This window comes from Melanostigma gelatinosum, assembly GCF_949748355.1.
Source record: "Melanostigma gelatinosum genome assembly, chromosome: 20".
In the NCBI taxonomy this organism is placed as follows: domain Eukaryota; kingdom Metazoa; phylum Chordata; class Actinopteri; order Perciformes; family Zoarcidae; genus Melanostigma; species Melanostigma gelatinosum.
Window position 1 is genome coordinate 5,316,409 of NC_136653.1, and position 27,398 is coordinate 5,343,806.

At 43.2% G+C, this 27,398-nt stretch overlaps 1 protein-coding gene across 1 annotated transcript in view; it reads right to left on the reverse strand.

Moving 5' to 3' along the window:
• LOC306794040 (supervillin-like) overlaps window positions 1-27,398 on the reverse strand; it is a 53,983-nt gene that overhangs the window by 16,408 nt on the left and 10,177 nt on the right. The window contains 17 exon segments of the mRNA XM_079291902.1: window positions 2,189-2,354; window positions 3,240-3,314; window positions 3,759-3,821; window positions 5,601-5,657; window positions 8,082-8,214; window positions 10,355-10,505; window positions 11,587-12,097; window positions 12,679-12,744; window positions 13,326-13,638; window positions 14,043-14,138; window positions 15,100-15,236; window positions 16,546-16,610; window positions 22,499-22,533; window positions 23,198-23,323; window positions 23,325-23,372; window positions 23,836-24,687; window positions 26,152-26,235. Of these exon segments, the coding sequence (XP_079148028.1) occupies window positions 2,189-2,354; window positions 3,240-3,314; window positions 3,759-3,821; window positions 5,601-5,657; window positions 8,082-8,214; window positions 10,355-10,505; window positions 11,587-12,097; window positions 12,679-12,744; window positions 13,326-13,638; window positions 14,043-14,138; window positions 15,100-15,236; window positions 16,546-16,610; window positions 22,499-22,533; window positions 23,198-23,323; window positions 23,325-23,372; window positions 23,836-24,687; window positions 26,152-26,235 (2,978 nt within the window).

Here is a 27,398-nt window from a genome sequence, read left to right on the forward strand (position 1 = left end):
TTATCTGGTATGACATGTACGGTTTGTGAAAAAACAAATCTGATATTTGTGGTCCAGTTTGATTTTATAAGACAAAGATTGCGATGTCACCAAATGTATGTACACCAAAGAACAGGTCGTACTTGAAGACGCTAGCACTTTGCTCAGTGTTGACTAATGTAGAGGAGTAAACAGCTAAACATAGGTGGGATGGAGCCTCGAAGGACCGCTACGACCTGCAAGGTGAGGGAGGTGACTGAAGGGGCTAGCTGAGCTAGCGGGATAATCTGTTGACCACCGTTGCATGATGGTATGATGTCATATTTGGACTGAAGTTGCTTGTTTTTTTTTAAGTTTGTACAGTTTTTGGATTGTTTGAATGACAATTTGTGACAATTTGTGAAAACCGACTAGAGGTGAATGAATAAAGAAACAGCCTGTTGCTAAAAGAGCTTTACCGACGGAATCGCATTGCTAGGCAACAGCTCGTGTTCATGTTTACTTCCTGTCTGCTTGCGTCATTTGACACATTTGGAATATTAACGTTGACTCTGAAATAGTCTACAGCAGGGGTGGGCAAACGTTTTGGCTCGGGGGCCACATTGAGTTTTAAAATGTGACAGACGGGCCGGCCAGTAGCAGATGAATGGAGTGTTTGTGTGAACTAATATAAATGACAAGTAAAAGCCATGAGCTAAACAGTAACTTGAATTTAGTTCCAGTGGGAACAGTGCTGTTGGTAACCCTTTTTGACCAGTGCGTCAATGTTTGGTGTCAGTGTGGTTGTGGTAATTCTCAGAACAGATCTGAGGTGTTCATCAGTTAACTGGGATCTTACACCGTATTGTTTTATTGCATAAATGCATATTTTATCATGCACTTACTTAATAAGCAGTCATTTTTTACAGAGTTTTTAATGTAAATGTTAATGACTGTGGTCTTTGTAGCAGTTTGATTCTTTGAAGGGATCATACAGATATTTAACTGTCACATGTAACATGATCAGAGCTCTGCTCTGTAAAGTCTTTCCTTGTCTCTCCCCCGTGTCACGATGTGGGTACATCTCACTGGTGTCAGGAGACGTATCAGAATACCCTTATTTTATTGGTTAAACTGCATCACGTGATGTGATTTACAACGCATTGGTCAGTGTTTTTCCTGCACAGCTGAACAAGTGCCGTAAAAGCTGGAAAGGAGGGTGAATAACTCCGCTGCATGAAGCAAAGGCCACTGAAAACGGGTCCGCGACGAACCACCAGTTGAGAATCACTGGTCTGCAGGATGGTGACGAGCGGTGAACAGCTGTTCGTGTGACGTGTCTTCCGTCTCTTCCCGTTTCCTTTGCCTACATTCCCCTGGGTCCTAAGCCCCTCCCTGTACAGCTTCTTATCACCCTCTTTGCACCTACGTACATTTATAACAAACACCACGCATATTACGGTAATCAGCGTTATTATGTGTCAAACTCCGGTCTGTCTGTGTTCATCCTGCATCGCTCTGTTCTGTTCTTTAATGTAACGTTACTGGAGCGACGGAGCCTCTCCCAGCTGTTAGCAGACTGTTGTGCTAGCAGGCTCGCTCGCGAGCTGTACCCAGCATGCAGCTCAGCGGTGAAATTTTATAAATGTAAAATTATTAGTGTTACAAATTGTTTGTGTCACAGACTGTTGTGTGCTGTGGTGTTTTCTCTGTTAAAGAGCGTTAGATGTGGGTTGTTAATTGTTGTGTTATGAAGTTATGACCATGACTAGAGTTCCCTCTCAATACATATAAGACAACTAGCGCTGACAGCAGCAAAGAATACATTTAGCTGCCTGTTGAAAGCAGACAGCAGTTGTTACGGCTATGCACCGGTATAATGGTGTGTGAAGAATTCACATCATGCTGGAAATAAAAAACCGGTATACTGCCCAGCCCTAGTCTTTATTGTAGTTTGGACAATTTTGTACCAATGTTTGACGGGCCGGATTAAAAGGCCCAACGGGCCGTAGTTTCCCATGCCTGGTCTATACAGAGTCGGGTTCATTTTTAATGGATTGTTTTATGCACTTTTGCACTGTTTATTCCCCCCGGCTGATAACTGGGACGAGGCCTTTGCAGGATTCCGGGCAGAAAGCAGACTATGAACTGCAGACGGGCATGTCTGCATACGCCTCTGAGAGAGACGGACTGTAGAGGATATGTGTGCGTGTTCAGTTTCCCCTCTGACCTTTCTTCACCATGCGAGCGGCCACAGTGAACTGGGTGGAGTCGTTGGCGGCTCCGTGGCCTTTCGTCTTCCCGGCCTCCTCTTGGGCTTCGATCAGCCGCTTCCTCTCCTGGATGGACATCTGAGCCTCGATCCCCTGGCACTCCATCTCCGCCTCAGCTAGTCTCTGAGAAGGGAGAGAAGTCGCTGTCGGTTACAATAAAAACACTCCCAATGGACTGAAAGTTAAAGGACTAATCCACCTCAGGTTACAACGCTTCAGTTTGTGGTGTCCCATACATTCCAGGAAGCATGTATCCACAACAGTGCTTTGTGTTAGACTCTTCCTGGAACGACTGCGGCACTTGGGACTTGGACAGAAGGAGTACATCCTTGAAAGTATGTTGCCACACTAAGATACAGCAAAAGCAAACTAGAATGACCGTCTTGTGGCCGTGTGCCTCTGCCAACCAGTCATGCTGCAGTTTACATCCATGTCCTTCCCAAATGTCGTCCCTTTGTCATACTTAGAATGTGAATTCTTGCGTTATGGCCTAAAACCATATTTTGTGAAGTCACAGTAACCTTGACCTTTGACCACCGAAATTGAATCAGGTCCTCCAAATCAAAAGAAATTCCCTCAGGGCGTTCCTGAGGTATCCCTTTCACGATGGACGGACGACCTGAAGACATTACGGCCACGGCTATCACCGTAAAAAAAAATAAACACAATGGAACCATCTTACGTTGCCATTGGTTGTTTGTTTAAAGCGTTTAAATGTGGATAAATTCCTTTAACAGCAGGCCACATTCACAAACAGACAAGTAGCCGAACACAACGAGGACACCAATGGGGGAGATTAATACACAGGAAGCACCTTAATCCCTGCGTTTCTTTTCCACTGGGTGACTTTAGAAATGTTCTTGTGTCACTCGTTAAAGTTCAAATAAAAGAAATGTTAGTTAACAAAGTGAAGACAAAGAACAATAGCAGGCCGCGTCCTTTAGTGGTTAATTACAACTTAACCCATTCGGTCTAAATACTGATTTATGTTGCGAGAGCACTTCATACGGCATTGACAGTGGTCACCTCCAGTCTCCAGGGGTGTCTCTCGTCCACCCGCGTGGGTCTGGGCGATCTGATGGTCTTCACAATCCAGAGGCGGGAATGAGGAAGGTAAGAAAGGATGAGTGGGTTTAGAGAATGGAGGTTGAAGAGATGGTAGAAAATGTCCAAGCTCTGCACAAGCACCGGACGCCACAGGGGGCCGCCATGCTGACCCCGCGGGCAAAAGTGCTGACGCTTCAGGAAGGGGATGTTTTAGAGGTGCGGAGGAGCAGGGCGGCTGTGAAAGGACTGCGAGCATAACGTGCACTCGCCATGCCAGCATGGTTGCAGCTGAGGGAGCAAAAAAAAGGACCACACACTTATGGCTGAAGAGCTTTTCTGCAAACCCTCACTCTCTGTTGCAGGGAAGACGCGTGTTAAAACGAAGGGGGTTTGCATTTCAGAGCTTAGTTAGGTAGCCGGGGGGGGAAGCAAAGCGGAGGGTGAGCATGGCGGGCAGCAGGAGCTGATGCGGCTTCCTACCTGGCTGGCCGAGTCATCGGGGGATGGAGAGCGGGGAGGAGGCTCAGGAGGAGAGAAAGTCTCCTATAGAGACACAGCCACGGAGAGAGGACGCAGTATTAAAAAGGGGTGTTCCAAAGATTCTAATAACCTCCGTGATGTCACAGTGATGACGTCAGGGTTATCTCGGCTTGAGCTTGGAGACCACACATTTATAACAGGAGGCCCGTGTAATAAGCAAGCGGTGTAAGGTTAGAAACAGGTGGGCAATGCATTCTGGGAAGTGTAGGATGCAGTGTTCTTAGAGCTTTACCCAAGCTAGGAACTAAAAGTCAAGATACCTCAATCTCATAAGTCCCTAAAATTTACAACACGTTATGAAACTCACTGAACAAAATAACAAAAATAAAAATCACACTTTTTTCATTCATGTCACTGTTTAGTTACATTTAGTCCAAACTGTAATGTCCTTCTTAATGATTTCCAGGTGTGTAATTATGGTAGAGAACACAACATTCCTTTTACTTTAAACCAGCAATAATTGAATTAATTTAATTATTAAAAACAGTTCCAAGCTGCTAAATGCTGCACTATGATCACCAGCTAGTCGCTAACTCTGTCTGTTGTTTCAGTCCAGCATAGTTGGTCGATCAGAGGGAACCCGGAGCGCTGGTTGATAATCCTCTTACCCTGTCACATAACACATCACATCATTCGATCCATTGTTCAGATCAAATATTGATTAGTCCAGCTTAAAGTTTGTATTTTTTCTCTTGAGAAATGAAGTCTGCTTGAACTTTATAATCAGACTTAAAAAATGCGATCTCAAATATTACTAATAAGAGGCGATTATAACGTAATGTGCCTTTTGTAATGTTGGATACATTTTGGAATGCAGATTTTCCATGAGTAAAATCTATATTGAATATACCTTTTACAGAATATATGACATATTAAAAACAAAAGACAACTACAAACCTTATTGAGGCCAACTAAGGAAACTGGAATTTGATAATTATAGTCTCATTCACTTTATGGTCTATATAAACATGTGCTATGGCCTTTCTGTTATCTTATCTATTTGCATTGTTTTTTAATATTCATATATTTGTTTGCTATCTTACGTTTGTATAATTATGATGATGATTATTATACTTCGTCTTTACACATGTGGGCTTGTGTGCAGATGTTTGATATTACCATAAAACAATAAACAGACAAAATCCCTCATGCGTAATATTTGCGTTATAGGAAAATCAATACATCAATGTATCAATGTGTCATTAAACAACTGCATCGACAGTAATATTACGAGGACATGCCCCGACATGGAGAGCAAACGGGAGGCAGAGCGGACAAGCATGACAACAGGTCTGGCCTTTTAAGGGTTTGCATCGGGGATGAGGATTACAGTCCTACTCTGGCCTTCATACACAGCTCACATTAGCAACGAATTATCTCTGGAAAAGTTATGACGATTAGAGACAAATACACTTCAGATACAGACTGCACATCCACAGTGTGTGAGAGACATCCTTGACATGATTCTGGAACCCAACGAGCAGAAGGTGTGATGAATTAGAGAACACCGTCACCATGATTTTAAGGGAAACACCCAAGCACCCAAACACAGCACCGCGACCAACACCACCACACGTACACACACACACACACACACACACAGAGAGCTGAATGTGTGTTACACTCGAGATGTATTCATCAAGAGAGCTTGTTATCAGCCAGGAGATACAGTTAAGGATGTATAAGTTTTGATCACTAATCCAATTGAAATGCACTTGATAAATACCACAGCAGTGTGTGTGTGTGTGTGAGAGAGATTTGGGGCTCGCACACTGGCCTTACCCATAGCTCGTCGGACACGGCGAAATCATCGATCATCATCATCAGCGCTTCGTCGTCCTACAGACAAGCGGCCACAGGAGAGAAGGGAGGGACATTGTTTGCTGAAAGGGCTCAGTTGTCCCGGGGATAATGTCAAGGCCAAATCACACGACCGACTTCCTAAAAGTCTTTTGACACCACTTGGTCTTTAAGAGGTGTTCATTTTAAGGCCCTCTGAACCCAAAAACCCACCGACGGGATTTAAAAGCACGTTTTCTTTATACAATGATCAATCCAACACAGTTTATCACGGCCAGAAGCTGTAACAAACGTCATCATCGTCAGATTTTCATCTTTCCAACAGTAGTTGAACACATCATGTGTGACGCTTGCTTCCATAAAAAAAAAAAGGCCAAAAAACAAAGCTTAAAACGTGATATTTCATCAAAACCATTGTATTCTACACGTCTCATTTAAAATCTGGCCCCAAATAAACCATTTGCTTGAACAACATTCTGTAAAGAAGACTAAATTGTGTGCCTCTCAGCTCTTCTAGGAAGCCTTGATTGATTTGTCTGAGACCAACAATCAAGTGACAAACATTCTGTGAAATTTAAACTCAACTGTCAACAGAACACAGAGCAGAGGGGAGAGCTTGTGAGTAGAAGTGAAAATGTAAATAGTTCAACATAAACGGCACACAGAGCCTCCATGTTTTCTTTCCAACATTGGTAACTTTTGTGGACACTTGGAGAAATGATGGATAGATAGATTCCAGTGTTTTCAAATATTTGTAAAATAGGTTATCAAAGAAATTCAACTTTGGGTTTTGTATTTTATGATTTATGGCATTATAACTGTGTTATACTGCATTTAAGAAACATTTGAATTCCCTCTACTTTCAGCCATGATTGTGCTGTTTCCATAGAGGTTGCTCTTCTCTGAGAAGAGAAACAGAGGCTGGTGAGGACGGCGACGGTTTGAATGTGTCTCAACAGAGGCTGGTGAGGACGGTGACTGTTTGAATGTGTCTCAACAGAGGCTGGTGAGGACGGCGACGGTTTGAATGTGTCTCAACAGAGGCTGGTGAGGACGGTGACTGTTTGAATGTGTCTCAACAGAGGCTGGTGAGGACGGTGACTGTTTGAATGTGTCTCAACAGAGGCTGGTGAGGACGGTGACTGTTTGAATGTGTCTCAACAGAGGCTGGTGAGGACGGTGACTGTTTGAATGTGTCTCAACAGAGGCTGGTGAGGACGGTGACTGTTTGAATGTGTCTCAACAGAGGCTGGTGAGGACGGTGACTGTTTGAATGTGTCTCAACAGAGAGGTGCGTGTGGCGTCCCACCCTAACCGTCCCTTTAAAAACAGACAAGAGGATGCCAACACAGAGACACGCACTCAACATGCAGAGGATGAAATGAGGTTTATTTCTTTAAAAAAAAAAAAGGTAAAAGGACAAACGGAGACAAAGAGAAGAATGAAAGGTTGTAACATGCAGCTCAGCGGAAGGAAAGGTTGAAATACAGTAATTACTGTCAGTAACTGTCAGTTGTTTGTTAAAGCCTACACAAAGTAATGATTTTTGAGTAAAAATATTTCAGTGTGTAATTTGGGCAAAATTAGGCCTTCAAATTCCTCTTAATGTGCTGTGACAGAACTGTAACAAATAGAAAAGAGACGAATCTAGAGACTAATGAAACTGCTCTGTAGGGAGGTCTATGGCTGCAAATAAAATGCAAAAGAGCTTAGTAAGGGTTTAACAATCATACGAGTTTCTGATCATAGTTTATAAAAGCATTAACACATTTTTTACATTTAGTTAATATACCAATTATAAGGCTGATATTAACGTTCTTAAGCAAGTTTCTTACAAGTGCTTATAAATGTCTTATAATCTAACAGCACACGTGTTTATGTTGCCATTGTTAAAATTAATCGTTAACACAAAATGTTAATTGTATTTCAATTGAATTGGATGATTTCGTTACAATATTGGCAGCCATACACTTCCAGCATGCACCATGAAATAATGTCTATCTGCTCTACTGCCATGACGGAAACACATGCAGATACATGCCGACTCTTGATAGTCCAAGCACACGAAAACATGCACCAGCCGTGTGTGAGACGGAACAGAGGAAAGAGACAATACACAACCTCTCTGTTTGGAGATATCAAAAACTATGACCACGTTTCTACTCTGACTGTTGGATGCTGACTGTCCCATGATTCTAGAGTTACATGTCGGCAGAAGACGATCAAACACATCTCCCAGACTCTGACTTCCGAGGCCGATACAGCTAATGCAACCCCGCGAGTCAAATCAAAGTCAACCTGGAAGTGTTGTGATTGGAATCTGAACCACGGTTTGGATGTAGCGCTTAGCTCAAGCAGGACACCGCAAACCCTTTTAAACATGAATGGGGCACCGTGGAAAAACGTGACACGACAGACGTGAGCGGACGCCGCCCGCCTGAGTGTGCAGGTTCAGGTGGTTACCTTCTTCTTGAAGCTCTGCTCCGCCTCCCAGAGCTGAGCGCGCTGTTCGCCAGCAGCCGCCTGCAGCGCATCCTCCTTCCTGTTGATCCTGCTCCTCCAGCCGTCCTCGCCACTCTTCTTCAACAAGGCCACTCTGACGGGAGACAGCAGGAGGGGAAAAGTTACAATACGGTTCATCCCGGGGGAGAAGACGCGGGCGGCTTCAATGTCCAATGTATAAAAAACGATTGATTTAAAGTAGATGATACTTTATTTATGGTTAAGAGATGTCATACAGCACTTACATTTGGTATTCATTAATTTGTTATTTATTCCCTATTGTTTTTTGTGTGTGCGTTTGTTTCATTGTTGTGCTTTTCACTGTTTTGTGGATGTTTCAAAAATGTTATTTGCATTAAACATCTGTCTGTTAAAAATAAACACAAACACGATTAAATAAATGAATAAATAAATTGTACTAACTTTTAAATTTGCCAAATTATTATTAAAACCTGTGATAATTGGAGCAGAGACTCAGACATGTAACTCCTCAAACTCTCAGCATATTTCTCAACATGTCAAACTATTCCTTTCAGGTCACTTGCTTGCATTGGACTTCTAGATGAGGGACACAAAATACAAATCTAAAAATACGTGGAGTAATCAATCCATACCATCATCGCACACAGATACTTAAGTGTGGAGCTAATATAACAGCACATGATATGAAGACAGACACAGATTACTGCAAGGTCAGCACTACATTTTGTGACTGTCCCAACAGAAAACAGGCACGCTGCCAGGCGGCCCTTTAGTCTCATCTACGGGACGGTCTGCAGTGACGACAGCAGAGGCTAAGCAGAGACACAGCATGCCAGTTAACAGCCACTGTGAGAAACACTGCTCACTTCTGGATAAACAGACTGCCGACAGCTAAAGTAGAATTAGACACAGATCACTTGGAGATGTCGGTCAGTTTAACAGGAGCTTTTCTCAGAGCAATAAAACAGGTGGTGGGATTTATTTCGGCGAAAGTAAATATAGGCATGTGGGCTCTATGTCACGTGCTCACTTAACATTTGAACATGTATTCTTCTGAATGAGTTGTACAAAAAAACTGGGACTCCGTATAAAGCACATGGAACACAAAGTGAGGTATAGTGAGAGAAGAACAGAGGTTCAATTATGGAGCTGACGTCCATGAGTGGGGAGCAGACTGGAGCCATAATGGAGGGGTCAGGGTGTTGGGCTCTAACAACCAGCCCTCTGTGGCCCAGCGCGGGGGACGTCCTGTTCTGCCCACAGGGGCTCCACGACAACGCCACAAACAGGATGAAAGTTAACTCGGACTCGCTGTCGCCAGCTGCATCTGGGATACGGACCCTGCCTTCAGTAAAAAACCTTTGAAAAGGGGAGAGACTCAAAGATGACACGACGCGGTGAGAGAGAGCCGACGGACCGCAACACGCTGGGACACCAGTTCACTTCCATGATGTCATCAATCAATTCAGAGCGCGGCCGCTGTCCGGCGTGTCTACCGGTCAAACTGGCAGCTAACACAACGTGACACAACTAGACTTACGTCATCGTTTCAGTTGCGAGGAATCCGACACTGAGCTTCAGTTCAAATGTACACAACGAGTATTTCAAATCATACAAAAGGACGGACGACGTGAAAGCACGGTGAGTGCTTGAGTAGCAATATGCCAAAAATAAAGAAAAAATATATACATTCAGAAAATAGTATCAAATTGTTCCTCCTGTTTGAGTAACGCTGTTAAAAACTACAATATCCATCAAGGTCAGAAACTGAATAAAAAATATGGAACTGACCATCGCTCATCTGTCGACATTATAATAAGAAGCCTGATTTGTTACATCATTGTTATGAAATGAGCAGCTTGCCAGGATTGCCAGCAAACTCCATATTGACGATATCTCCTCATCTTATAAAATTAGAACGTTACGTTTATGGCATTGAAGAGCTTCAGCATGAATGTCCATTCTATCACTTCCATATCTAATGTGGTTCTAGCAACGGCTCGGCCTCGTCTTCATGATCTCATTTTCTGTCTCCATCTAACCCACATTTAAAAACAAACAAAAGAAAGAATCTTGTCTTTTCGTCATACCCTTGCTGGCCTTATTTACTGACCATCTGATCCAAAAGGGATTCTATTTTAGGCTAAGACCACGTAAATAGAATTAAGCTTGAATGAAAAGTTGAACTGTACCTGCACTTGGTCAAACATGGAGTAAAGCGAGCTTATGGAATGACCACACGGCCGGCTCACCTCTCTCTGATGGACATCTGTCTGGCCATCATCATGGCGCTCAGCTGCTCTCCCTCCTCAGGCTGAAGCGAGCCGTCCGCTGGAGGCTGAGCGCCGCTGCCGGGAGAACCGGATCCCAGCCTGGATGTCACCACCGTGTACTCTGGCAGCTCTGTGAGCACAAGCAGACAGGCACACGCACAATGGAGAGGGCTGAATCAATAACTTGACAGCTACTACATAATGTTCACATGGCCGATTTGATTTTAAATGACATTATTCTTTGGCTGAAGAAGGACCTATGAGGCAAATAAGGTGTGAAACAGGATTTAAAATACAGTCTGCAAGTTCATCCATGTATCAAACTCGATACTCCTGAGGGACAGATCATTCTTACATCGTTATTCTTATTTTCATTGAAACATATTTAAAAATAAATGCTTATGGTGTGATTATTGTGGGGCTCTGCAGGTCAGGATGTTTCTGCAGCACCACATTTCATTTAAAATAATAATGAAATATTGCTCATCCTGCCATTTGAAAATTGCAGTAGGCCGTTTTAAAATGCCTTGATAACAATGTGAATATTTGTGCAGCCCCATCTAGGAAACACCTCACTAAATACCACAATATTCAAAAACGTTTTACTACTGCAGACTTTTGCATGAAAAGTACAGTCACGGCTCTCGAAGCAGCACAAAGCAGCGTGGGAGCACGTCTTCTTAGCTTTAAACCGCCCCGGCCAGCGCTGCAATCAAATGACCCACGCCGAGTCCTGTGCTCTGTCTAACGTGCACACTGACGCAGACACAGGCCACGAGTTGCTGCTCGGACACAGAGGAAGCCTGGATGCCGCAATCTGAATCAAACACATTTGCAGTCCCAGGAAGTGCAACTGAATAAGAAACCGAAGTTTATTTCGTCTCAGTTTGCACCATGTTCATTTTTACGTGTTTGTATGCTAAATCTTAGCATACAGTCTAAAATTGTCAGTCGCATTCATTTTAGTCAGCGAGTCGCCTCTTTAACCCACTTCATCACCTATTCAGCATCACTTTGTTTTCCTTTTTATTTATTTTTTCTGTTGAAGAACACCAATAACCAAAAGCCACTTATTAAAACCAGGAAATGATTTACTACCGATATAGCTCAATATAAATAATTAATCATGTAATTAATTTCATTCACAAAGACACATTCAAAGTTGACAGAAGTAAACGAGAGAAAAGAAGAAGTGGTCCTGCTGCTCTTACCTCCACTGATGACCCGGCTCCTCTGGCTGTCTGCGTAGTGTGCGTGCGCCTCCTGGAGCATGTGACTCTCTGAGCTCTGCACGGCTCTGTCTCCCCGCCCTCTTGCCAGCCACTCCTCCTCCTGCCCCCCTTCCTCCATGTCCTCCTCCTCCTCCTCCTCCTCCTCCTTCCTCCTCCTCTCTCTTCCAGTCTGGGGCTGGGGCAGAGCAGCCTGCTTGACCGCCTTCTCCGGAGAGGGCAGCTTCCTCTTCCCTCCTCCCAGATCAGCTCTGTTATCTCCCCGCGGCAACATTTGGCACCTCTGCTGGTCCGCCGAGTCCCGGGACCTCCGAGAGCGGCCCTCAGAGCTGGGGGGAAGGGGCTCAACCCGGGGCCCCGCTGCCGCCGCCGGCGCTCGGGTTATGTGGATGTCCCCGGCGTGGTCCGTGGAGACGGTGCCGCCTCTCAGAGGAGAGGACGACGACGGCGAGGCGGGGAGGTGTCCGAACCGAGAGCCTGGACCGTTTTGAAGCTGTGTGACGGGGTGGAAGAAAGAGTTGGAGAGAAAGAAGTGTTTGTAAACTAGGCTTAGAAAGAGGGCGGGAAAACTGCACACACGCAAAAATCAAGAGAATCACGCTGACGACTCTCGGCACTTCCTGAGCATCAAAGGGCAATTTGCAGCCTGCATCACAAAGCCATGCCAGCCGGAGCCAGAAGACACACTTTCCAAATCCAGAAGTGACTGAACTAACCTGACATTTCTGCTGAGTAATGAATGACAAGCAGCAGTAAACATCCATGGAAGCCTCGGACAAAAACCTTGCAAAACTTCTTAATCAATTTCCTCCAGCTTGGATCTGGGCAGATGAAAGATATCGGCCCATGCGATGGTGAGCGAGAGTCAAAGTGCTCTCCTTCTCCTCTCTTCCACCGGAGGCATCTTTAACAAGCCCTCGAGCATCGCTGAGTCACAACTCACTCAGAAGCCGGGCAGCGCGCTGCACGTTCACAGTGACATCACACAACGCGGATACGGGACGCGCCACACGGGCGGTCATTTCTGAGAAGCCGAGTCAGCCTCGCTGTGGTGACGGTTCAGAGGGAGCTTACTTGTAGAGGCTCTACGGGGCTGTCGCACAGCTCCTGTTCTCCTCCCACGACTATGTCTGAAGGCTCCTGGAGCGGAAACATGCTGAAGGGTTCATGTGTTGTGCCGATAAAGCACTCTACGAAAACACGTGATTTTGAGCTAAATAAATGAAATTCATGCACTATTTATTAACCAGAAACCTTGGGAAGTATAGTCACTCATTTTCTTGCTAACTAAATAAAATACTTTGTTAAATACAAAACAATGCTGAAATGTAAAAACAAGAGTTTGTGGTTTTACGGAGTTAAGAGGAATCATTTCTCTTGGGTTGCAGCTGCCTCCTCAAGTCTCCGCTGGTTGCCGGACATTCTCACACTGACTACAAGACTTCAGACAGTTTGTGTACGGATTAAACAAATCTCAAGCTATTCCTTTAAAACAACATATTTTTAAGTGTGTACAACACAGAAATGACACTTTACAGCCAACAAAAATATGATCATGTGTTGAAAGAACACCTCTGTTTTCTAAAAGCTTACAATCTAAGGAAACATGAAAATGTTCTCATTAGAATAAAAAGGTAAAGAGTTCAAATGACTTTGGTTTAAGTGCAGACTTCCAGTGAAATATGAGCAGAAAAGACTGAATGATCCGACTGCTCGCCCACCTGCTCCATATCTCCCAGCGTGATGGGTTGCGTCTGGTAGCGGGCGTTGGCCCTGCGCTGCCGCGTGTCCCCTCTGGTGCGGGTGACCCTGATGGGAGGCTGAGCCAGCCGGTTAAACAGCGCCATCTTTTCCGCCAGGGTGAGAGTGCTGAGGTCGGGCTCGTCCTGACCCTGACCCTCCACTGTGGACACCGGCTTAGAGAACTGCACCTCCTGGGTATCCTGCATCTGACTTGCCTCCCGGGCCTGCTCCTGGGCGGCGGCTCTCTGCTCCCGGGCGGCGGCCTCGCTCTGCTGCGATGAAGCCTGCAGGCTGAGGGCGGGGTGACACCAGAGCGATAAGAGGAAGTAAAAAGGGGACACTTCTGGTGAGCATGGAAGGAGCTCATGCAAGCTAGCTGGTGGCATGCTACATGGCAGGCAGCAGTGTAGAGCCATGTGCATCCGATGAAAATGACCACCACAAACACAACTATTAAAATAAAATCTAGTCTTTTTAGTATTATAATACTATAATAAGGAAACCATGTAGTTTCCTCTCATCACACAAGAGGGCATCAAAGCTCAGAAAAAACATTCCGTGTCAGAACACATCATTCCCATTCTATGGGGTGAATACCACTGTGCCAAAGAACACTTGGCGTATAAGCAGCGCTCAGTCATCGTGTTAGTCGCACACTGTGGGTTGGCGTGGGCGTTCACATCCGTGCCATGTACCTGTACGGCGGGAAGGTGCTGCAAACTAGGGTGGGGCTAGGGACACGCGCTACAGCATTGTGAACGGTCAGTGTGTGTGGCACATGAGGGGGGACGCTAAGTGGACAAAATCACACATACAGAGCGAGAGAGAAAACACAAATTAAACAGGAGAGGAGATCAACTCAACTGAAACTTGATTAGATACGCGCCCTAGATCAAAAAATATTGCTGCATTGGGGAACTTGAAGAAGTAAGTTCACCCAAATTACAGAAAAAAACATACCGTCTCACTGATCCCGGCTAAAGTCTTGCCGTGCGGATAGTTTGGGTTTCATAGAGATATCAGAGTCTGGATGGAATTGTGTTGACTCACTGCACTGGAATATTACATGACACAATGCTACCCAGAATCAGTGACCCTCGTAGAGCCATTGTTGACCAGTTTCATAGGGACTTTTTATACTGTGTTAAGTTACAAAATTTGTAGGTGTGAGGTCTGCAGATAATCCAGAGAAATTGGAGCATTATTAAATGTTCTCTATTCGATATTCAGAGCTTTAATATAGCAGCAAACAACTATTTTGCTGTGTAATGTCTACCTGTGCAGAGAACGAGGTCACTCTCTTTGTGCTTGTTGTAATCCGCGCATGTTAGCGTGCCCCACGAGCTAGCTTCAGGCCACCATTCTGCAGTACGCTCAATCAAGCGTAGCACCCACCCTCTGGTTCACCCCTCATTAAAACACTGTTAGCACCGTTAGCTGCACGCCGCCGGTTTGTTGAGAGCCGTATGGAGGCAATAGAAATGCTCTGAATTAGAGAGCCTTTAAATGAAAGCGTCGTTGGTCGTGAATTTTCTATATTTTGCAGTTATTTATTCATGTTCTGAGTACCCAAAGAAAATCATGTTCATCTCTCCTGTTTTGGGGGGGTGGGGTGGAGGCAGAAATACCAAATCTCTAAAATATGGCAAGTTTTTAAATGGACCCTTTAAACTACTACTTCATTCAAAAGGAATAGTTTGCCATTCCCTTCATTCCAAACTATTCCTTCTCAAGTAACTCATTAAGACTCACGTGGTGGCTATGACTACTTCCTCAGTGGTGATTGGCTGAGTTCTGGACCGGTCTTGTGTCCGCCTTAGTCTCCTATCCACCGCTGCGTTCCTGGACCGCTGTTTGGAAGCTCCGCCATCAATGCTCTTCTCCAACTCCTGAATGGAAACGTTGGGAGTAAATGCTAAATCAATGGAATATTTTACCAAACTTAAACTCTAGTAGGATGATCTCGGAGAAGAGTTAATTTGATTGAAAAGAAAAGAAACATTGGCTTCAATCTCTTTGACATAGAAATATTTTCTGCAAAAGCAACAGTGGGTTAGATGACTGAATTGGCTACTGAAGGACATCAAATAAGCCGTCATTAAAGACTGAGTGAGTACATTTAGATGATATCCATTTCACAGATATTGAGCGAAATGTGCGGCAATGAAATGCTTGGTCTCGGTGGAACGCATGTGCTGAAACTAGTGCTGGGCAACGATTACAATTTTTAATCGCATTGTTATGGCAAAGTTCAATAATGAATTCAAAAGTAGTGTATTGCGCACTTTTATATTGAAAGTGCTGCTATATGAACAAAAGGACAATAACATTTGGTTTGTAAATACTTAAAACAAATAAGGTTAATTTTAACAGCAGTATTCTCTTTACACAGAAGCAGTTCTATCTCTTCACTATCTGTGCTCAGTGTGTGACTGTGTGAGAAACGTTCCACTGCTGTGCAACAGGAATAACATGTTTCAGCACGTTTCAGCAAAAATGTGTGTCTTGTGTCTTCATGACAGTCAGAGCATGTGAATGCAGCTCTACTGTTCATCAATATAATGCTGTAACTCAGAGGTGATGATGGTGACCCAGCGATCAAAGAATAAAGACACTTTACCCACAATTTAGGTGTATTTTCCCTTTAACTCACGACAGGCAGCATGTTTTATACTTAATGTGAATATAATTCATACTTTGTTGGCATCTTATTCTGAAAACCGGATGTTCGTCTGAAGAAACCGGATGTTGTCTCACGTTAATGTTTCCGCTAACTTTCAAAGTCCGTCGCTCACACCCGCTCTGCACCGTTTAAATGAGTTTACGGTGAATGTCAGCATATAGGTGCACTAACATGTAAGTGTCTGCTGACTTTACCGCAGCGATGTCCAGTAGTCTCCATTCCTCCACCGCTGCCAGTGAGCAACAGACTTTCAAAATAAAACTATAAAATAATTGTCGGCGTTAATTAATGAATGCGTTAACATCGCGTTAACTTGCCCAGCACTAGCTGAAACCAAATCTTATTTCCAGGTGTTCTTCTCTAAATCCCCACAGTAAAGGGAGGATGGAAGATTTTTTTAAAAAGTGCCAATGTTTGTGTCCACGATTAGAAGCTCATTTCTCCGTGCTTGGCGTCTGGAACCAGCGTGTAATTCGCAGAACTGAGAGGACAAACAGGCGATAGTTGAAGCTCACCTTGAAGAGAGAGCGCTTGGCTGCTACGCTCAGCTTGGCCCGCTCATCTAGCTTCTCTTCATCAGCTACGGAGAGAGAGAGAGGACATAAAGACATTAGAAACTTTGGTTATACTACAGTATGTAGCGAACAGTAGAACACTGAAAAACTTTCAGTGTGAGTCTGTTTGTAACATTATAAAGATGGAGGAGACTGTATTTTTAACTAATTCCCAGAGCTAACGTTAGCTTGCTAAGCTACCTAGCAGCTAGGAATGAAACACCTGCTTTAGTCTACGTCTGACCGAAAACAAGGAGCCATTTTATTAAACATGACTTAGAATTGTAAGTGGTAACTCTACCACGGGCGACGAAAGCAACAAAATGGCCCTGTAGACGGCCGTCAGTCTTTAGCTTCATGTCTCCGGCTTCCGTTGAAAGGGACCAATAGAATGTCGCTGTGTCGCTCTTAGTGTGAACATAGCTTTAGAATCAGAAAGATATTAGATGCATATTTTACATATTTTCAAATACATTTTTCTTGTGTTGTTCTTGCACATAATTAAGACTATAGAAGTGTAGAAATAGGCTACGTCAAATTATTCCAAGGGATATAAATGGGGGGGGGGGGGGGGGGGGAGTGTTATACTCTCAAAGTGCTCTTTGGCTGAAAAACAATTCAGATTGGTGTAGAAGATATGAATATTTAATCTTCATATTTGAGTTTTAACAGCATCCCCTTTTGAGGCAACTTTTTACAAACACTTGGCAGCGAATTCACCGTTGAGGTGCAAAACTCCTTTTCTAAGCAACACATTTGTAAGTGTAATGTGTTATAACTAGTGCTGGGCAACGATTACAATTTTTAGTTGAATGATTTTTTTGCGATTAATCGCATTGCTATGCGCAAAATTCAATAATGAATTAAAAAGTAGTGTATTGCGCACTTTTATTTTAAAAGTGCTGCTATATGAACAAAAGTGCAATAACATTTGGTTTGAAAACACTTTAAACACATCAGGTTCTTGTTAACAGCAGTATTCCCTGTACACAGTAGCAGTTATAACACAGTTATAATGATTCTGATCATAGATATTCAGCCGGTGTTCACAACGTTATCTTCATGTGTGTAAGAGATGCAATTTAAATATTCACCTTGAAAACTGCAAACCTATCGACGTCAGTTTTTTTCTCTCTTTATGTTTGATAAATTCTCAGTAGCGATAACTAAATGATGCTTATTATACACATTACAAACAAAACTACTTTAAAAACTGAAAATAATAATTTAAATGAATAATTTCTTATTTGCTTTTTTTGGTATTGTGGTCAGACACATATGCAACGCTGATTACTGTAATATGTGGTATTTGTTATAAATGTACGTTGGTACATAGAGGGTGATAAGAAGCTGTACTTGGAGGGACTTAGGACCCAGGGGAATGTAGGTGAAGGAAACAGGAAGAGCCGCCACACAAACAGCTGTTCACCTGTCGGTTCTTGTGTTAAAAATGTCTGCTTAATAATTTAAAAAAACTGCGTCGAAAATAGATATCAAATTTTTTTTTAATTGCAAAAAGCTTAATTCAAAAAGTTGAAAGATTACAAATATGAAGTTATATCACACCTCTCCTGAAAGAGCTGAACATTTTGATATTCGAACGGTTTCTGTAGCTTAAAAGAATTCCAGCGGTAGTGATATTTGTTGTAGTAGTAGTAGTAGAAGTTGTAGTAGAAGTATTATTAGCAGTATAAGTATTAGTAGCATTTGAATAAGTACTAGCTGTAGCAGTAGTGATATTTGTAGTAGCAGTAGTTGTAGAAGTTGTAGTTGAAGTATTAGTAATTAGAAGAAGTAGTAGAAGTAGTGGTATCAGTAGTTGTAGTAATAGCTGTAGTAGTGGTCGTAGTATTTTATATAACAGTAGTAGTAGTAGTATAATAAGTAGTAGTAGTAATAGTAAAGTCAGTTTTTGAAGTAGCAGTAGCAGTTGTACTAATAGCTGTAGTAGTATTAGTACTGGTAGTAGCAGGAATAGCAGTATTAGCAGTTGTGGTATAAGTAATAATAGTAGTGGTAGTAATAATATTTATGGTAGCAGTAATAGCAGTAGCAGTAGTAGTAATAGTAGCAACAGCAAAAGTTGAAGTAGTAGTAGTAGTAATACTAGAAATATTAGCAGTAGTAGTAGTTGTCACAGTATTAGTAAGAGCATTAATTTTTTCAACAAAAAAGCCTAATTTTGAGTTTAATGTTTAAATACAGTTAATCCATGAGGCTTTTATTTTGAAAGGGTGGGGGAGAGGAGACATCATCATAATGTTTGACACAACAGAGGTTATTAAATGACAGGCTTCATCACAAGCAGTTCAGTTAGGATTCATTCTGTGGGGCTTTTATTTTAAAATGGCGTGCGTGTGTGTGGGGGGGGGTGGAGGGGGGGGGGGAAGACCTCTAAAGATCCCTAAGACCTGAATGACTGTATGAGAGAGAGACACAGAGAGAGAGAGAGAGAGGGAGGGAGAGGAGTGTATGTGGTGTGTGTCTGTGTGTTTACCAACATCACTAATTGGCTCAATCGCAAACACCTGTGTGCCTGAAGCCATTTCATGGAGATAAAACAGGGAAACACCTCTCAAACAAATCATCAAAACTCCCATAACCGTAGCTCCTATTGCTCCGATATTAATAATTGAGGGGAAGAATGAGTTGTAGAACAGATCCTGTAAAAATTGTGTCTGTAGTATAAAAAAATGTGGCTTAATTGGCGATCAAGAAATGGGGTACCGTGTTCTGTGGAAGATGTTTTTGAAGCAAAATTTAACATCGGTCTCTATGGAGCAGAAAGTTGGTTTTCCTCTCAATTAACGGCTTCCGTGTCAAATGTGGAAATCTGTGGGATTCCACAGTAATTTTTCTACGACAAGGACAAGATTAGCTACTTTTCCATCCAGAAATTATGCATGAAGAGTGAAGATTGTGGACACAGTGGCAAAACACAAATGTTTTTTTCACAAGAATCTCAAGCTGCTCTTCACTCTAGCGGTGACATCACGCACTCTAAGCTGCGCAATACACACCCATTATAAAGTCAGAAAAGGGCTGAAAAATCATAAAAGTTCAATTGCTGCAGTTCAAAAAGTTTAAAAGATATCAAAAAGCTGAACCATGTTGGCAATAGTTAAGGGTTTTCTCAACATTTGAAAGTTGAAATGGTGTCTGTAGCTGAAAGTATGAGGAAGTTGAAGGATTTGAAAGTTGAAGAAGTTTAAGAGGATTTGAAAATATTCTCCATAGAGATCCCATTCAAAAATAAAGTTGCTAAAAGCTTAATAATTCAAAAAGTTTAAAGGTTAGAAATAGAAAGTCATAGCAGAGATGAGCTGAAGGAGCTGAACATTTTGATAGTTGAACGGTTTCTGTAGCTTACAAAATGAAGAAGAAGAAGCGTTGCGACGAAACAGGGGGGACGGAAGAAATAGTGGAACTAGAAAAAGCATTTCCTGCTGAAAATGCATTGGAATGCTGAAAACTGAAATTAATCACAAAAACACTGCTGAAAATAGATATCCAATTCAAAAACAAATTGCAAAAACCTTAATAATTCAAAGAGTTTAAAGATTACAAATATGAAAAGTCATATCACACCTCTCCTGAAAAAGCTGAACATTTTGATATTTGAACAGTTTCTGTGGCTTAAAAAAATTCATCAGTTGTGATATTTGTAGTAGTATAAGTTTTAGTCTAAGTATTATTCGTAGAAGTATTAGTAGCATTAGAATAAGTACTAGTAGTAGTGATATTTGTAGTCGTAGTAGAAGTTGTAGTTGTAGTAGAAGTATTATTAGAAGTAGAAGTATTAGTAATTAGAAGTAGTAGAAGACGTAGTATCAGTAGTCATAGCAACAGCTGTAGTATTGGTCGTAGTATTTAATTAATATCACAGTAGTAGTAGTAGTAATAGTAATGGCAGTAGAAGATGTAGCAGTAGTAGTAGTACTAGTAGCAGTCGTACTAATAGCTGTAGTAGTATTACTACTTTTAGTAGCATGAACAGCAGTAGTAGTAGTAGTAGCAGCAGCAGTTGTCGTATAAGTAATAGTAGTAGTGGTAGTAATAGCAGTCGTGGTAGTAATAATATTGATGGTAGCAGTAGTAGCAGTAATAGTAGCAACAGCAAAAGTTATAGTCGAAGTAGTAATACTATATTAGCAGTAGCAGTAGTAGTTGTCGCAGTATTAGTAAGAGCATTAATTTTTTAAACAAAAAAAGCCTAATTTTGAGCTTGTTTGAATCGTTAATCCATGGGGCTTTTATTTTGAAAGGGTGGTGCTGGGTGGGGGAGAGGATACATAATCATAATGTCTGACACACATAAACAGAGGTTATGAAATGCCTGGCTTCATCACAAGCATTTCAATTAGAATTCACTCTTTGGGGCTTTTATTTTGAAATGGGGTGTGTGTGTGTGGGGGGGTCCTCTAAAAGTCTCTAAGACCTGAATGACTGTATGAGCGAGAGACATAGACAGGGAGAGAGAGAGAAGAAAGAATTAGTGAGAGAGAGAGAGAGAGAGAGAAGAAAGAATTTGTGAGTGAGAGAGAAGAAAGAATTTGTGAGAGAGAGAGAAGAAAGAATTTGTGAGAGAGAGAAGAAAGAATTTGTGAGAGAGAGAGAAGAAAGAATTTGTGAGAGAGAGAGAGAGAGAGAGAGAAGAAAGAATTTGTGAGAGAGAGAGAGAGAGAGGCAGAGAGAGAGAGCGAGAGAGAGGCTCTGATATCTCTGGCAAACTTTCTCATTTGGAGATTGTCCGATGTTTTATCTTTTACAGCTTACATGACTGTTGTCCTGCTCTGCCATGCCTTTCCTCGTCTCTCCCTCTTGTGTCGCGGTGTGTGTAAATGTCACTCGAATCAGGAAACTTATCAGAATACTCATGTCTGATTGGCCGAGATGCAACACGTAACAGCTGCAACAAATCATGTGTGCGGCTTTTTTTTAACCAGAGGTCTGCTATGACTTTTCATATTTCTAACCTTTAAACTTTTTGAATTATTAAGCTTTTTATTTTCAATGGGATCTCTATGGAGAATATTTTCAAATGGCTTCAGGCACAGGTGTTTGCGATTGAGCCAATTAGTGATGTTGATAAACACAGACTCACAGACACACGCGCACATACACTCCTCTCCCTCTATGTCTCTCATACAGTCATTCAGGTCTTAGGGATCTTTAGAGGTCTTTGGCAGCTGTATACGTGGACTATTGTTATGACAGATAACAGTGCCCGTCCCACACAGAAACCACTGCAAGTATGACTCGGAGCCAATTACAACCGAAATGGAAAGAAACTCAACTGAAACTTGATTAGATACTTTTTTGCATCACCATGATCTCATCAACTGAGCCCATCCAAAGACAAAAGACCGATGGAATTCAATTTACTCAGAGAACTGTGGAGGTAGTTTTTGTTGGCATTCTAACCCTCTGAAGAACCTTAAATACAGTACATATTTGCTTTTGGTAGCATCACCTCAAAAGTCTAAATTAAACCATGACACTAAAAAAACATTTGATTCATAAAAACACAAACAAAACGGCATCGGTTCTACTACATTATGCAACTGTTAGTCCTGCCAAGTAATCTAATTGGTCAAACATGTACAGCCATGATGGTAATTCCACTAAAGCTAGCCACGCTTAACCAATTGCCTCACCAACACTTGTGTACAGAGGCTGCAGCAGCTCACGGAATTTACCTTACGCATTTTAAAAAATAAGTTGGGAGTGATAAAACCCTCTGAAACCACGTTCATCAACAAACGTGCATGCATGCATTCTGACGTGTAAATGTGTATGTATTATATTTCCACTTACTGCTACAGATGTGTTCGGAAAATGGCATTCTATTTAAAAAACAGTCAAATCTTTGCTAAGACAAGTTATGGGGGGGGGGGGGCGTGTAACGTCTTACCTTCAGTGGGAGCAAAATCTGAACTGGCACAGGACCTTCGAAAAAAGTGCACAAAGAAAAAGTCAATCAGCAAAAAGTAGTCGTTTCCATGAAACGATGCGTAAGTTGGCAATATGAACGGGTGGTGAGTGGTTAGAAACAGGAGAGAGAAAGAGAGTCGGTCCTGGTTGCTGCTGGAAATGGGACGGCGAGTGTTGGGAGAAGAAATGAAAAAAGGGGAACAAGTAAAGCAGACTAAGAATGGGAGAATTAGACGGCATTACTGAAGTCTGCTTCGTTCCATGGTCTCAGGGAGTGATTACCAACAAAAGGCCAACTCATGCTTCCTTGGTACAGTCACATGTAACGACCACTGCCACGGTCCAATCAGAGGGACCTTTGGCCTTTAAGCGTCCCCGCTTGCTAATGTTGTTCGAGGGGCAAAATCAAAGAGAACGTGAGTGTGTCCATGTTGATCCAGCTCATGTATTAGATTATTGACTGACTACATACTATAGAATTACTTATTGTACACACATATTGTATACAGCATGTACTTGATGATTAGTTTGGTGCACCAAAACCTGATAGGAATCAACATGTCTGTGCATTAAATATTATACAAATCTGCATTATGTTCCCATTCCTTTGACATGCATGACGATAGGGATATTTCCCAGCATTCTTCACTCTTAGCCATGCAGCAGTCCAGAGCAGTACCTATCGGTCTCCTGGCGCTCTGCAGAAGTGATGGGCTGTGTCCTAAACCTCTCTGAAGTCTTTCTACTCTCCCCGGGATAGACATACTGTCGGGGCCTGCGCCCCCTGTCCCTCTCCCCTCTCCCCTCTCCACGGGGCCCCGTAGCCTGCGAGAGCCCCGTCCCCCGCAACCTCACTGTAGGGGCCACCCGAGGACAAGGACCAACAGATAAGAGTACCAAAAGGAAAGAGAAAAATACAGCATGGTGAGGGAGCGATAGAGAGGGACTGGTAGCTTTTCAAAAGCAGAGGTGTAGGTTAGAACATTCAGCCACACCCCTGGTTATGAAATATGGGATGCAAGACCATGCAGATGGTTAATGCATGCACTCGTTCATTGGCCCCGGTCAGGAAGCAAACAAGTCAAACAGCCAAAAAGAACACAAAAGAAAACATTCATCATAGGAAGCTTGGTGTTAGGTGATTAATGCATGAATGCCATGTCTACAGATTAGAACTCTACGCTTTGATGTTGACTTCACACCAGCCTTAGTTGCCTGTTCAGCAGCCGGGCGAGGTTGGTTAACAAGCATCAGTGTGAGTTCTACAGAAGCCGGCCGGTGAGTAGCGGCGGTGCGGCGTTTTACTTTGCCACCCACAGCTCGTTCCTGCGGCCGGTCGGAGGGGTGGTGGTGCTCTCCATGTAGGAGTGCCTGAGCTGGGCCACAGACACCCGACTGTCCTGGTGACTCTCTCGGTTACCGACACAGTCACCCTCCCTGACCTCTCGGGGGTCGCCGGCGTGCTGCTGCGGGTTCCACTGACTGAACCCTGGTGGATCCCCAGCATCTGACACCGAGCGGCTCGGGGCTGCGCCTTCATGCGCGTCTCTGGGCTGGATGTGGGTGGCGGCCAGCCCTTTGTGGATATAGATGGCATTCTCCCGCTCTCTGGCCCTGCTCTCTGACGCTTGCAGACCTCGGGAAGTATGCTCCGTTTCGTCCCACCTGGCTCTGCTTCTGTGTCTTCCTCTTACTGGTTCCTCCACCTCTGCCTCCCTTGCCAGACTCGGCACCCTCGTCATCCCTTGCTCCTCTTCCCCCCTTCCTCTCCGTGGGTCCTCAGTGCTCCTCTCCCTGCGGCGGATCTCTGAGGGCAGCACTGCTTTCCTGCTCCTCAGGAGGCCCTCTGTCTTGACGTCCTCAGACTCCTCAGTATCATCTTCCAGTGGCTCTTGCTGCCCAGAACCGGACGTGGGACCGGAAGCCATGGACAGGTAACTGGGGTAACCGCCAACTTCTTGACTTGCCGGTGGCCCAGGTCGGTTGAGCTGAGCCTGGTGGTGATGCTGGGGATGGGGGTCGACGTGATGGGGCCCTGGTGGATCTGCGTGGTGGTGTGTAGAGGTTTGGGTCTGGGGTCTGCGGTACACTGGCGCTTCTGTAACTTTTCCCAGCTCTGGGCTCCTCTGGCGGCCCTCCTCCCTGGCAAGTCTCTCCCTAACTCGGATTCTTCAGGGAAACAAACGGCCGGTTAACATTTGTACTACATGTTTAGACACAGAGTATGCCTCCTAAAGTCATAAGGAGGACTTGGTCTGATAGAAGGCGCAAACACAGAACTCCTCCTCTAATGTTTATAATTCTTTGTGTTTACACCAGACAGCATGAAAGCAGGAGTCGGCTCTTTCTCTGGTTTAGTGTTAGGGCTGGGTAACTAACCACAATGTGTCCTTAGAATCACTTCCCAAAAATATACATTCAAAGCTTGGTCAGATTTGTTTTGTTTGCTCAAATAAATCTTAATCCAAAAATCAAGTTAAGTTCAAACTATTTAAAATGCTTTAAATGCTGATGCACTGAGAAGTTGTGTTTTGGTAGATTTACAGAAATTGTTCCTATTCCTAAAAAGTAAGGTATTGATTGTTTCTATTGCTGATAAACAATTTTATCAAAACAATCTAGATTTTGACTCAACACGGGGTAAATGTATGTACATAAACTCTTGTTATTCTTTGTATTACTTCTATTTGAGATATGCATGTTCTTAGTTTTGGGACAACAGTTCCCACTGGGGATGCTGAAATAGCTATTAGCAATTCCTATTTGTACATCCACGGCTACAGCACAGACAACTATCACTGGATTGGATGGGGAGGAAAACTTCCAAATGTGACAGTGTGGGAACATGCAAGATTTTAAGTTATGATTTCTAGGCGACAATAAATGTTACAGCTCTAATTGAAATGGCGGCTGTGGCTCAGATGTTAGAGCAAGTCGTCTGAACCCCAAGTTGTAGTCGATGAATTTCATGTATGCAAGTATGTGATGATAAAATAAAGTTTGTGGTTGAGTTTTTTTAAGTTCATTCTAGCATCTGTACTGCTCAGAATTTAAAACTTTTAAAATGATACCCAGCCCTATTTGGACAGCACCTACCTCACCTGATTCTTGATAAGAGAAGAGAACTGAAAGACGCTAGCTGTAAACACAGCCCCCAAACAGATAGTCACTGATGAGCGGTCTGTAATACTCCAGGAAAAATAACAATACAGCAACATCACTACCCAACATTTTATCCTTCATTAATATGTTGAATATACATTTTTTTCACTTGGGGATTAAACTAAACACAGCAACATGTGCACGGGAGATGAAGTTATGTTCAGAAGCAGAGGGATCAGGAGTTTGTGGCAATGGGGATGACGATGACAGAGCTCAAAGCAGAGGTTCTTAAACATTAGTGTCTTCTGATCAGCCCAGGACCCACACTGAGTCAATGAGATTTAACCCTCCGAGAAGAGAAAACAAAGGGTATAGTCTTGTAGGAAACAGCGCTGGGTTCTGTCCTGACCCACGGTTTAAGAACCACTGCTCGTACAGCAAGGTTTGATGGGTTTTGGTAAGTCCAGCAGAATGGGAACACAGCAACACGGCAGGTGATATTGGGGTGAGACACGACCGGCCTGGGAATACCTCGAGGGCCAGTTGATGAGGGAATGGGTGTCGCCGTCAGCATCAGTCTGGAGGAACCAATCAGTGCTCAGTTTCGCCCTTGCACTGTTCCGAATGGAAACCCGGTGGGAGACAAGTGAATGAGTGGGTGGGTAAAAATCTACGGTCGGTATTCAACCTTTTTTTTCTTGCAGCGTGCACATACACGGCACCACATTACACACACCACTGATTTCCCATTGAGTGTAAACAGAGTGAGAATGGGTTTGGACACCAGCAGGATCCTGCTAAGAATACAAGTCCAGCTCCCCAGTGAGACGTTTCATTGGTGTTGTGGTTTTGGGTAAGGCATCACACGCCATATAATATGACCAATAAATCTCTTATTTAATGTTTGTTAAATGACCAGGAAAGAGAAACACTTATATTAGATCAGATTTGGCCACAGACTGCATTTATGTTGTGTGGAAAAATCCATGTTATCAAAGCATCACTGTATCAGGAGAGTGTGTAATTGAAGCAGCTATTCAGAGGAAAATAAACTAAACTAAACGTTTCCTTTTAATACTACTAGGACCGGAATTTAAGTCGAAAAAAGGAAGAATCAGAACAAGACAAAACGTTATGTCTGATGGGAGTGTAATTAAATAGAGTAGAAAAATGCCTATTGCAGATGCCTTCGAGGGTCCGCTTGGTTCTGAGGAACTGAGACCTGAACCAGAGTTGGTAATCTTACAAATTATACCCAGTCTAATCAGGTCAGGTAGAGTCGTGTTTTACTTACTAATACTGCCACGGGTCTGTGTGGCAATATGTCTCAGAGCGCACAGAGTACCAGCTCTGCTCACATGGTACACCATAATTGCTGCAGGACAGGGTATCCTGGCAGCCAAATGGTTGCGAAGCATACCAAATACTGGGACCTCAATGTCCTGGATTTAATGCTACATTTATAGGCTTTTCAGACACCGATTGGTTTGTGGACGGGCTGTCCCGTAAGTGTCCTGGTGGTGCTGTTTTTATTTGGTAAAAACATCTTGGTTCAGGGACAATTACCATAAAGATTAAATGGCCCCAAATGGCTTTTGCTGTAGGATCTGTAACTACACAGACACTGTACAGACACCGCCAGGAGAAATGGGCAACATTGATGATTGGCAGGATCTTAAAACACCAGTTTAACTGTGCCCAGTAAAACAGACAGACAGTCTCCAAGGGGCAGAATGAACTAAAGGTCATTACAGGGTTAAAAAAAAAAGAAAAAAGGA